The sequence below is a fragment of the Solenopsis invicta genome, chromosome 8 (assembly GCF_016802725.1).
Source record: "Solenopsis invicta isolate M01_SB chromosome 8, UNIL_Sinv_3.0, whole genome shotgun sequence".
NCBI lineage: Eukaryota > Metazoa > Arthropoda > Insecta > Hymenoptera > Formicidae > Solenopsis > Solenopsis invicta.
The window spans coordinates 19,549,413-19,561,978 of NC_052671.1; the positions used below are offsets into that span (position 1 = coordinate 19,549,413).

A 12,566-nucleotide genomic window follows, 5' to 3' on the forward strand; every position below is an offset into this window, starting at 1 on the left:
CGACATTTAATTGCCAAAAAGGAAAATAAAGAAAAAGAGGAAAATAATGATGATATTATAGAACAACAAAATGAAGATATTGTACTTGCTAGTGAAGATTTTGGAAATTTTAAAGATTTGGAAAATTTGCCAAATAATATTTTAATATTTAAAAATCAAACAGAATTAAACTTAAGAGATTATATAACTAACTGTACAGAAAGTAATAAAGGTTTATTTTTAGATGTGAACGTTAATAGAAAAAAATATGTTGTCAGAAAATCTTCACTCTGTTGGCTATATCAAAATAAAAATAGATTGTCTAATGACATTATATCGAGTTCGTGGTATTAACATTGCAAATACAAATGAAAAGTCGAGTGAAAAATTGAGGATAGAATGTGAAAAATATTACTGTGTTTATTATGATGCAGGATGGTACATAGGAAGGATGTTACATGTAGAACAATATACATGTAAAATGAAATTTTTATGTGCTAATTTAGATGAATTTAAATGGTCAAAGAAAAATAATGTTCAAGAAGTAGATAAAAAATTTATAATGTATGGGCCGATAACTTTAAATGGCATAAATCCTTTTACAATTAATAAAGAAGTGCGTACAAAAATCCAAAGAAAATTAAAAAAATTAAAAAATACATAAATTATTTGCATTGTTAACAATCATTATTAACATTGTATAATGTTTATAAACAAACAAACAAAATAAACAAAATTTAAATAAACAAAATAAATATAATTTTATACATATACATACCAACCAATATTAGCAATATAAGAAAAAAAAGCAATATATTAGAAATACTTGACAATACCGGCAATACCAAAGGCAATACAATAAAATAAAATAAAAATACTGGGAATAATCAGCATTACCAGTAATACGAGAGTAATACAATAGCAATACAGCAATAAAATCTAATGCATTGTCAGAAACGGCAATCACTGTACGTTTTCCTTATTGTTAGTAGTGGTTGACCTCTCGGTTTCCTCTTTAATTCTTTTAAATAGGCGCACTTTAAAGATTTCATACATTTTTTTGAATAAACGCATATCATTTTTAGACATTTATTTTACATTCAAGTAAATACAATTTAGGTTTGAATAAAAGATTTTGTAGAAAGTATTAATACATATCATTTTGATTAAAAAGCAAAGATTTTTAGGCGCGCGCACACACATAGGCGCCTTTTTTTACCTTTTTTGAAAAGGTAATTTTGTACTTGTTAAGATGTCCCTGTGGGCTCATTGTCGATGCGTTGCGATACGCGCGTTTCACTGTCGTGCGCCCCCTGTCGTATTGGCTCGCGTCTGACTGTTGAGTCTACCGATCTAGCTTCGCCACACACTCTCTCTCTTGTTCTGCTCGCCCGCTTGTACGTGTCGTCCTGTCCATCCGCAAATAAAGATCTCCATTTTTTCTGTGAATACGCTGTGTACGAATTCATCAAATCTGCCTTCACCCAGCGTGCTCTAACAGGTTATGGGCCCAGAGCATTATGGAACAAGCGCAGGGAATAAATAAAAAGTACACGCTAGCAAAACGAGACGAGACCCACACACGCTTCTCGACATAAAAAAAAATGGCGTCTCATCACACCGTGCGGATCGAGCCTCTAAATAAAGACAACTTCGACACGTGGAAAGTTCAGATGGAAGCGTTGCTCGTTAAGAACAACTCGTGGGGATACGTAAGTGGAGAACACGTAAAACCCGAGGTTGTTGCGACGAATGTGGAATCGGTCGCGGCCGGCGCTGCATGGGACGCAGCAGATCGAAAGGCGAGATCGGACATCATCCTTGGAATCTCCCCGTCCGAGTTGAAACAAGTCAAAGGGTGCGAGACGTCGAACGCTATGTGGCGAAAACTATAGTCAATCGACGGAACCGGCGAGGAAAGCGACTCTACTGAAGCAACTAACTCTGCATCGAATGGACGACGGAGGCGACATCCGAGAGCACTTGCGCAAGTTCTTCGATACGGTAGATAAACTTAGCGAAATGGAAATCGAGGTAAATCCGGACTTGTTAACATGTTGCTGTATAGCCTACCGCCGAGTTTCGAAAATTTTAGATGCGCGATCGAGTCCCGCAACGAATTACCAAGTCCCGAAGCGTTACGCGTGAAAATCGTCGAAGAGAACGACGCACGGAAGGGCGATGCGCGAGCGACAATGCCGAACGCCCTAATTGCGAAAGGGCCTCGCGGTAGAAAACCGAAGCCGAAGTTGAAACAAAACGACGCGCGCAAAACAAAAAGTGCCGAAACGTTTAAATATAAGTGTCACCGTTGTCGTAAAGTCGGGCACAAAACAGCTGACTGCCGGGAAACGCTCGACAACGCCGTCGCTCAGAAAACAAACGACGTAAGCCTATACGTTCGATCGGAAAATACACACGTTGGACGTGCGTTCAGTACCGGAAGCGAGAAGCAGCGCGTGGGCTGGTGCTTAGATAGCGGTTGTTCGACCCATTTGTGTAACGATAGGCGCAATTTTGTAGAAATATTGGACAAAGCGGTAGAGAAATTGAACCTCGCGAGCAACGCGTCGACCGAGATCAAGGCAAAAGGAAAAGTCTCGATAGCGATTGAAACAAATGGTTACGCCAGAAACGTGAATATACATGATGTATCGTATGTACCGGATTTGCGAATAAATCTCCTTTCGGTCGGAAAAATCGCTGACAGGAGGTACACAGTGATCTTCGATAAAAATGTCGGAAAGGTAGTTGATAGACATAAGCGCACTGTATTAGTAGCCGATCGCGTCGACGACTTGTATTACTTGCGTGATAGAGAGCTGGCTTGTTATAACGCGACAAAAAGCGGAAACAAACGCGAATCGTTCGAGAGATGGCACCGTAGGATGGGCCACTTAAATGCGCGCGACTTAATGTTAGGCGTCCGAGACGGAAAGATACGCGGCATAGATCTAATCGCTCCCCTCGAAAAAGTAGACTGTGAAGTTTGCATTCTCGGTAAAATGACGCGCGCTCCGTTCACAAAAACCACTAATAGGAAGTCGGAACTCCTCGAAATTATACATTCCGACGTGTGCGGACCGATACGTATAGAATCTAACGGTCACGCTAGATATTTTGTAACATTCATTGACGATTACTCGAAGTGGTGCAAAGTTCGATTGTTAAAGGGAAAAGACAAAATTTTCAAGGCCTTCAAGGAATACAAGGCGTCCGTGGACACGAACCGGCAAGAGCATAAAGTACTTTCAGTCCAATAACGGAAAGGAATTCAAAAACGAAAGATTCGACGCCTTTTTGAAGGAGCATGAAATCGGACGGCGGCTAACTGTCACCAATACTCCCGAGCAGCTCGGGGTGGCCAAGAGACGAAACCGCACGCTCATTGAAATGGCCAGATGTCTCCTGATACAGTCAGCATTACCACCGTTTTTCTGGGGAGAAGCCGTAAATACGGCGAACTACATCAGGAATCGATGCCCGTCGAACAGTTTAAGCGGCGAGATCGCTTATCAAAGATGGACCGGAAACGTACCCAACGTTCGCCATCTAAGGGAATTTGGCTGCAATGTCTACACCTTGAACCGATCTTCGAACAAGGGGAAGTTCGCCGATCAATCTAAGAAGGGAGTTCTTGTTGGATATTCCGACGAGTCCAAGGCCTATCGAGTCTGGATCCCCGACGAAAGGAAAATAGATATAACTCGCGACGTGAAATTTTTGGAGAGAGACCGAATTTCACCCGCCGAATTTGAAGACTTCAGCGCACACGAGGATGGCCGCGTCGAGGGCCTTGACGCCGGCAACACGGATATACCCCGATCGCGACGGAAACAGAGATCGAATTAGACGTAGAGCTAACAAACGCACCAAATGGGGACGAAGAAAACGCGCCCAGAGATGATGCTAGAGACGCGGATCCGCCAAGAAGAGACCCAGGAAGACCAAAGTTTATACGGACTGGACTCAGGGGAAGACCGAGGAAGCAGTATCACGAGGCTGCACTCGCAAGTGAGAAGACGGAGTTTGCTTGCTCGACCGAAATTCCGATCGACACGGCGCTACAAGGACCAAACGTGGACGAATGGCTCGAAGCCATAGTATCGGAGGTCAAGTCGCTGCTGAAAAACGATACGTGGACCGTAGTCAAGCGTCCAAAGGATAGAGAGATCATCGGCTGTCGCTTCGTTCTTCGAAACAAGCACAACAGCGACGGGACATTGGAGCGAAGGAAGGCTCGACTTGTAGCAAAGGGTTACGCGCAACGCCCTGGAGTAGATTTTTGCGACACTTTTGCGCCAGTGGCCAGGATGAGCTCTATACGTGCCGTGTCGGCACTCGCAGCTCAGTTCGGATTAACGCTGCATCATTTTGACGTCACCACTGCTTACCTGAATGGCAAGTTGGAAGATATCTTCATGAAGGTTCCCGAGAATATTGAGGACTGCCTGGAAGAAATTATTCGCTCTGGTAAGAAAAACTGCGTCATTCGAAAGAGGGTGGTGAAGATGCTCGAAGAATTGGCCGACGAGGAAAACGTGCTTCTTCTACGCAAATCCCTATATGGACTACGTCAGGCGGGAAGGCGATGACACGTGAAATTGAGCGGAGTACTCAAGGAATTTGGATTTTCCCAATCGATCTCGGATCCGTGCGTGTTCCATCTTGGGCAGGGGGAAGATTCCCTCTTAGCCGTAGTGTATGTGGACGACATTTTATTGGTCTCCAAGGAAGAGCAGACCCTAGCGAATCTGTTCCAACACTTGACGCGTTTCGACATTAAAAATCTGGGTCCCGTGAAGCACTGCCTCGACATAGAATTCTCGCAGGGCCGAGGCTTCGTGGCCATGAATCGGAAAGGCTAGATAAATGACATTCTGAATCGTTTTGGTATGTCCGAGTCAAAGCCTGTTGGAACGCCTGTGGAGCTTGGAACTCAACTGCGACGAAACAAGAAAGTCAGCTCGGAAATAAAGGCCTTACCTTACAGAGAGCTTGTAGGAGCTCTGATGTACCTGTCCGTATGCACTAGACCTGATATCGCTCACGTCATCAGCTACTTGAGTCAATTCAACTGCTATAGTAGTATCATTGGACGGCGGCTAAACGCGTATTAAGGTACTTGAAAGGTACAAATAACACCGGCCTTTTCTTTAGAAAAACTTCGGATCCGCTCATCGGATTTGCTGACGCCGACTGGGCAAACTGCGTGGACGACAGGAAATCATACACCGGGTACGCATTTGTGTTTGGAGGATGTCCCATTTCGTGGGAGTCGCGGAAGCAGAAGACGACCGTTCTCTCATCCATGGAAGCTGAATACATGGCTTTAAGCGAAGCTACAAAGGAGGCTGTGCATCTCCGGAGTCTCCTAAGCGAATTAGGTTTTCCGTATCCCAAGATTAAACTGTGGAGCGATAATTGCGGCGCCATCAAACTGGCAGAGAATCCGGTGTTCCATAACCGATCAAAGCATATCGACGTGCGACACCATTTCGTCCGAGAGATGTTGGAAATCGGCGTGATCGATATCGACCACAGACCAACGGAATACATGGCCGCAGATGTTCTTACGAAGGGATTATCGGGCCCCAAGCATCGGAAATGCTAAGAGCTCCTGGGCGTAAAAATTAACGAGGAGCGCTCACAGAATCTCTCGCGTATCAAGGGGAAGTGTTAAGATGTCCCTGTGGGCTCATTGTCGATGCATTGCGATACCCGCGTTTCACTGTCGTGCGCCCCCTGTCATATTGGCTCGCGTCTGACTGTCGAGTCTACCGATCTAGCTTCGCCACACTCTCTCTCTTGTTCTGCTCGCCCGCTTGTACGTGTCGTTCTGTCCATCCGCAAATAAAGATCTCCATTTTTCCTGTGAATACGCTGTGTACGAATTCATCAAATCTGCCTCCACCCAGCGTGCTCTAACAGTACTGATATCACGCATTTTGTAGTGTTAAGCAATATGTTTTTTTTTTTTTTTTTGTAGGAAGACATAATATACACTATCAATTAGGTTTTATGGAATTAAATTAACATAAAAAATTAAGTACAACCACTTGGGTTAAAACTAAAAGATTTTTCAATGACAATACAAAGTACACTTTAATATAACATATAAATTAAATATTAATGTTTATTTAATTAAATATTAAATAAACGTTAAATATTTTCCCAAATCACTATTTTAAATATTTAATTAATGTTAAATAAATGTTAAGTAAATGTTAAATAAATATTAAATATTTTTTCTAAATCATTATTTTAAATATTTAATTAATGTTAAATAAATATTTAATAAACGTTTATAATAAATATTTTTGTTATAATAAATTGTACAATAAAAAATATTAAATAAATATTAGAAAAATATTTAAAAAATATTGTGTACTAATTGGGTTAACCTTATGTACCACAAAATTAATAGTATATAGGGGACCGGGGCAAATCGTTAGACCTTTTTTTCTTTTGTGTCTCCTGAGTCCTATATTAATTAAAAAAACATAAGCCGGTTTGAAAGGTTGAACCTTCCCCTTCACAATGCCGATATTAATAGAACATGCAAATGTACTTGCTTTAAAGTACATATAAAAATTTCGACCAATGTCAAGAATTAAAAATAGCCCCAAGCCCGGGGTAATTCGTAACTAATCCGGAATATTCCAAAATTTATATTTTAACTTGAAAGTCTGTAAAAAAGCTGTTATTAAGACTTTCTTTCATTTAAAAAAGGATATAGGTATACAAAAAACAAATGCAAACATACACGTTCGCATGTTCTTTTATGCCATCGGTGTGACAGATTTCCTAACCTCACAAGTGTCAATCTTTAACGCTTTATAACTTTTTACCTGCTTAAGAGCGACGATTTTATATTCATATTCATGTTCTATGTACTAAAAGACACAATATTATTATGTTTGAACTAAATCAATGAAGAACTTTACCTCAATGTTTAACTCTGCGTAGCGCAGACGTTCGTAACACAGCCGAAAGGTTAAGGTTACCCAACTTAGGTTAGGCGCTGCAATCAGTATTAACGAATCGCCCCGGTGCTCGGTATTACAAATAGCCCAAACATCAACTGTGCGCATTATTGCGTATGATCGACAAAAATAGACATCACACAGCAAAAAGTAAACACGAAATGTTTCAAATACGTTCAACTGGACACGATACATTCAAAGTTTTCAAAAAAACCTTATTATCTTATTTAAATTTCGAAGAAATGCCGATTATCAAAAATTACTTCAACTGTCGCAAAACACATTTTTCACTACTACAACTTCAATATGACGCCGTTACCAACAAATCTTTGTTAGCAACATCGTTACATTAGGACGTATTTACAGTGTTTAAAGTAAATTATTAATATGTACCCATAAAAAGATATTTCCAATTATCGAATTACCCCGTCTAACGATTTGCCCCGGTCTCCCCTATAGTTTAGTATTACATATACATATTTTTACATTAATTTCATTATTATTAAAGACATTCATTCCATAAAACTGTAGCCTAAGAAAAATGCGTGCACTTAATACAAGCGTATTAACTATTAACTTTTTTATTAAATTAACATATTAAGGCTTCTGAGTACTCGCCGCGGCCATATTGAAGTCGTGACGTCAGAAACAAGAAATTGCGTGAAATGACACGTAATTTTGTCAAACATACCATTTGTAAATAAAACCAATTTGGATAAAATAGCCTAATTAGATGGCTTTAAAACACTTCTAAATATCGGTCACGACTATCCTTTTTTCGCTTAGCAGTCAGTAAATAGTCATAAAAAGCACGTAAAATAACGCCTATTCAGACAGGAAAACACACGGATAGCTATTAAAAGGAGTGAAAAATGTACTTTTATGTATAAAATTCAAAGAAACTTTACTCGCGGTCTCTTTTTACAAATTTGGTAAATACAAGACAAGTCATATTTTCACAATAAAACACATAATAACAAAATAACATGCACGACAACATCTCATCGTCAATCTGTCACGTTTCACATGTATTAGTTCTAATTTTGTCCGCGACGGAATGTCGCTACCATCAACGCGGAGTTCTTGGCTGAGGAATCAGGAGCCTTAAAAAACGATGCGTGTACATATGACACGTATATTTAATTATCTTGATTCATATTGTAGCAGTTTAATATAGTACTGTTTAAATTAATTTCCAAAATTAAGATAATTTAATAGAAAATTTCTATTAGTACGCGTATCAAACGCACGATGTAAACTAGACTAATCCTCCGATAAATGACTTTTCCCCAGAAAAAAAAATCTTATAAAAATAATCCCGCGAAACAAGATATCAATCGTTATAGTTCACAAACAGATTTAGGTATTCTTGCTGTAAATCAAATATATAATCACCTTATGTTGAAGCATCTTCCTTGTTTCTTGGCCATTACCAGATGCGTTTTAAATAATCCCACGTTCTCCGCGTTCGTACTGTTCACACCGAAATTTTGACAACCGTTTAGGTTAATAACAGTTAATAAGAAACCGTCGTTAGTACTGCCATAAATAATACATCATATGTCACATAAAAATATAGCTATGCGAGCGACACTGTGTCAAAAAGATGTACTGGATAACATTCGCTTGGCGACGATAACGACTTTTCTCAAATGTAAAACAATGAGATTTGGACTTTGCGTCACGATATCTCTGCACGTAGGGCACGGAGAAAAAAATAAAAACCCTTTTATTATGCAATTTTCCCCAAGCTATCAATTGAGCCTACTCAGAACTTGATCTGTTACTGAAATCTGAGAACCTCGTTCGCTTGGAAGTTACTTGCTCGCGTAAAAGAGGTTCGGTCTGCGATTTTTTTTCTACATAGGCGCAAGTCGCGACCGCGCCTCTTGATAGTTGGTTGATCAATCGACTAACTATACTTTTTCTCGCTAAAATGATGAAACACTTAGACAAATTTATTCGGGGAATTTTGACATGGAGGACGATTTCTATTCACTTGATTTCATTTTTCGATTTTCTATATACTAATTGTGTCAAATTTGTGATATGACTTGTTATGTTTGATATTTAATTGATTGTCAAAATAATGTAATGTAATTTGAGAATTATTCAAAGTTTCATTCATTCAAACAATGTAAAGGTTTTGTTTAAATAATGTAAAGGTTTATTTAATAATTTCGGCTGAGGAGGATTAAGTTAAACCAAAACGTACTAATTGTTTTCAAATAAATTATCAATTATAAACAAATAACATCGTGGTGCGTCGCTCGTTATTGATCTCCTCTTTATTGATTTGCTTTCGCTAAATCGAGTTAGACATAAGAATTGTTCTAATAATAATTTAACCTTCATACGCTAATTTTAATACTTTCCTGACATTAAAACTTTATAAAAATCAGAGTCAGATTCGGCTAATCAAAAACTACAAAAGTTTTTAAGGTACCCAAGCCAAATAAGGCCCACTTAACTTATTTTATTTTTTATAAATTTTATTTACAAAGATATTGAAATAAACTAAATAAGAATAAAATGTTTATTTCAATCACTCGCCAAAATAAAATTATCTTCTATATAAAACATTTTTAAATAAACAGAAAAAAAAATGTTTTTAAACTCTGACATTAGACCTTATTAAATTCTTGTGCTTTTAATAAGGCCCGAATTAAAAATAAATTGAAAAAATAACAAAGGAATTAAATATTATTTTCCAACTCACTGTTAAAATAATTATTAATCACCAATACAAAATCTTTTAAGATCTATTTTACTAGTAAAACATCACAATTATTTTTAATTTTGTCTATAATTAATACTTTAACTTTAAGAAATTCTGGCTATTTTAGTACAAATTTAGTTTATGGAAAGTTAGCATCATTGAAAATCGTTATTCTCTGTTGCAAGCCGCACACCACATAATAAACAAATGGCAATGGCTACAATAAATGTATAAGTGGGCCTTATTTAATAATACATTATTTATAAAAAAGTACACTTATTCCAAAAAATTGATATATACAGGGTATCCCGTAACGCTTCATAAATATTTCAGGAAGCAAAAGAGGATGATATTTTGAAGTAAAAGTTTCTTTGCCAATTTTGACTCATATCATTATTTACCGAGTTATTAACAGTTAAAGTTGATCAATCAGATTGCATGCAGCCGAAGCGCCCAGAAGCGTAGCGTGCCGTGGGACTCCTCGCGCTTACTGTAAACATTCTTCCAATTAAAATGTCATTCTAATTCTTCATATTAATAAATCAATCAATCAATCAATAAATGAGTAGATAAATAATTAAATAAATAGGTAAATAAGAATAAATTACAATTAAAAACTTATCTAACTTTTGATTATTTTTGATTGTAATTTATTATTTATTTATTTGTTTAATTCAATTATTTAATCCATTTGCTCATTCAGTTACTTAATGTCCATAGCTAACCTCGTAGCGATCGCTAATTTTTCCCCATCGATGGGGAAAAATTAACTATGAGATGTTTGGCATAGGTATAAAAAAAGATTATTGGAAAAAAAACATTATCAAAATAAATTATATAATAAATAATTTGTTAAACACCTTCAAAAAATGTTTTGACATGTATCACGCATGATTATTTCGCTTTATTGTCATTAAAACCGATAAAGCTATCCGTTTTTATTTAAAATCAATTTTTTAAAAAACTGTTTAATTGTTTGAAGAGAAACTGTTTAACAAATTGTTTATAAACAATTTATTTCAATTATTTCTTGTTAGCATCCTAATATTAGTATGTAACGTACAATTCTATCTTTTTCCTTACAATTCGATCACGTTATTAACGTACAATTCTGTCTTTTTTCCTCACGTTATTATTTTAAATCAAATTACGTTATTAATTTAAATCAAAAATTAAAATTTACATATATGTAATTAATTAAATTCTCAATTGTCACTTTCATCTTTTCGTTACACAATAAACAATGTTTTGTTAAATTTAACATATATATTTTATTATGTACCAAACCAGTTCACTCAAATTTTTTCGTTAATTAAATTCAAGATAAATACATATATTAAAAAATAACACAAATATTATGTAAAAAATTAACACAAAGAAAATATAGCAATGACATAATTTGGAAACAAATTGTGAAAACACATTTCTTCAGTAAAATTGAACAAATGGGTGAAATAATTGAATTAAACAAAGAAATAAATAATTACCTAATAAATAAAAATAAAAAATTATAAAAAATTAGATAAATTTTCAATTGTAATTTATTCTTATTCATTTACCTATTTATTCAATTATTTATCTACCCATTGATTGATTGATTGATTGATTGATTTAATTAATTTATTTATTAATATGAAGAATTAGAATAACATTTTAATCGGGAGAATGTTTACAGTAAGCGCGAGGCGTCCCACGGCACGCCAGGCTTCTGGGCGCTCCGGCTGCGTGCAATCTGATTGATCAACTTTAACCGTTAATAACTTGGTAAATAATGATTTTAGCCAAAATTGGCAAAGAAACTTTTAGTTCAAAATTTCATCCTATATCGCTCCCTGAAATATTTATGAAGCGTTACGGGACACCCTGTATATTTGTTTTCTGATAGTTAGAAAGTTAAATAATATTATAATATGTTGTGGGACTTGGTTAGGTGGCGTGCGAGTGAGTGGATGTGTGGCGAGAGCGTGCAAGATTCGGTAGGCGTTGCGTAGTTAAAGCGGAGGGTATTAGGAGAGGAGAGAAACAGGAGAGGGGTAGTTTTAGTGAAAGCAGAGGGGAGGAAGAGGTGAGTAAGAAGCTAGAAGGGTAGATAGGTAACGGCGAAAAGAGGTTAGGATGACGAGCAAGGCGGGAGATAAAGTCGGTAAGGTAGGGAGCAGAGATTTGAGACAGTAAAAGTTGGTAACTGAGGAGAAATCGAATGGTAAAAAAGTCTCTTAGAAAAGTCGGGAGGGACGAGGACAGTAGATTGAAAAAGAGAGCGAGAGAAGATGAGAAGAAAATGGAAAGAAGAGGTGAAGGAACTAAAGGAGGAGATAAAAAAGTTAAAGGAGGAATTATATAAAACAAAGAACAAAGAAAAAATTTGGGACGAAAGATTCTGCGATGTGGTAAAGAGAATGGGAAATGTTGAAAGATGGAAGGAGGAGGTCAGGAAGGAGTTCATAGGAGAAAAGGAGGAAGAGGAACTGAGAAACAGCGAAGGAGAAAGTGAAAGAGGAGGAAGCAGCAGAGCGTCTAGAATAAGTAAATGGGGGAGTATAAGATCAATAGGTAGTAATGACAGATTCAGCGACAGAAAAGTGAACAAACTGAAAAGATGGATGCACGAGAAGGAAAGAGAGGAAAAAAGCAGCAATATAGTCATCAGAGGACTGGGTAGAAGAGAAAAATTAGAAAAAGAAAAGGATAAGAACACATGGATAGAGAAGTTTTTGAAGAATGAAATCGGAGTAGAATGCAAAATAAGAATGTGTAGAATAAGCAGAACAGTAGTTATAGCAAAAGTGGACGAAGATAAAAAGAAAGAGATCAGGATAAACAAGAGTAAATTAAGAGGAGGCAAAATTTTCATAGTAAATGATTTATCATAGGAGGAGAGA

General features: G+C 36.9%; 2 protein-coding genes across 12 annotated transcripts in view; one reads left to right on the top strand and one right to left on the bottom strand.

The window, feature by feature from the left end:
- LOC120358543 overlaps positions 1-12,566 on the bottom strand; it is a 44,541-nt gene that overhangs the window by 13,632 nt on the left and 18,343 nt on the right. The window lies entirely within an intron of this gene.
- On the top strand, positions 4,875-5,593 carry LOC120358564 (secreted RxLR effector protein 161-like). The gene is made up of 2 exons (XM_039453146.1): positions 4,875-5,092; positions 5,140-5,593. Exons 1-2 carry the CDS (start codon positions 4,875-4,877, stop codon positions 5,591-5,593), a joined length of 672 nt encoding a protein of 223 aa, XP_039309080.1.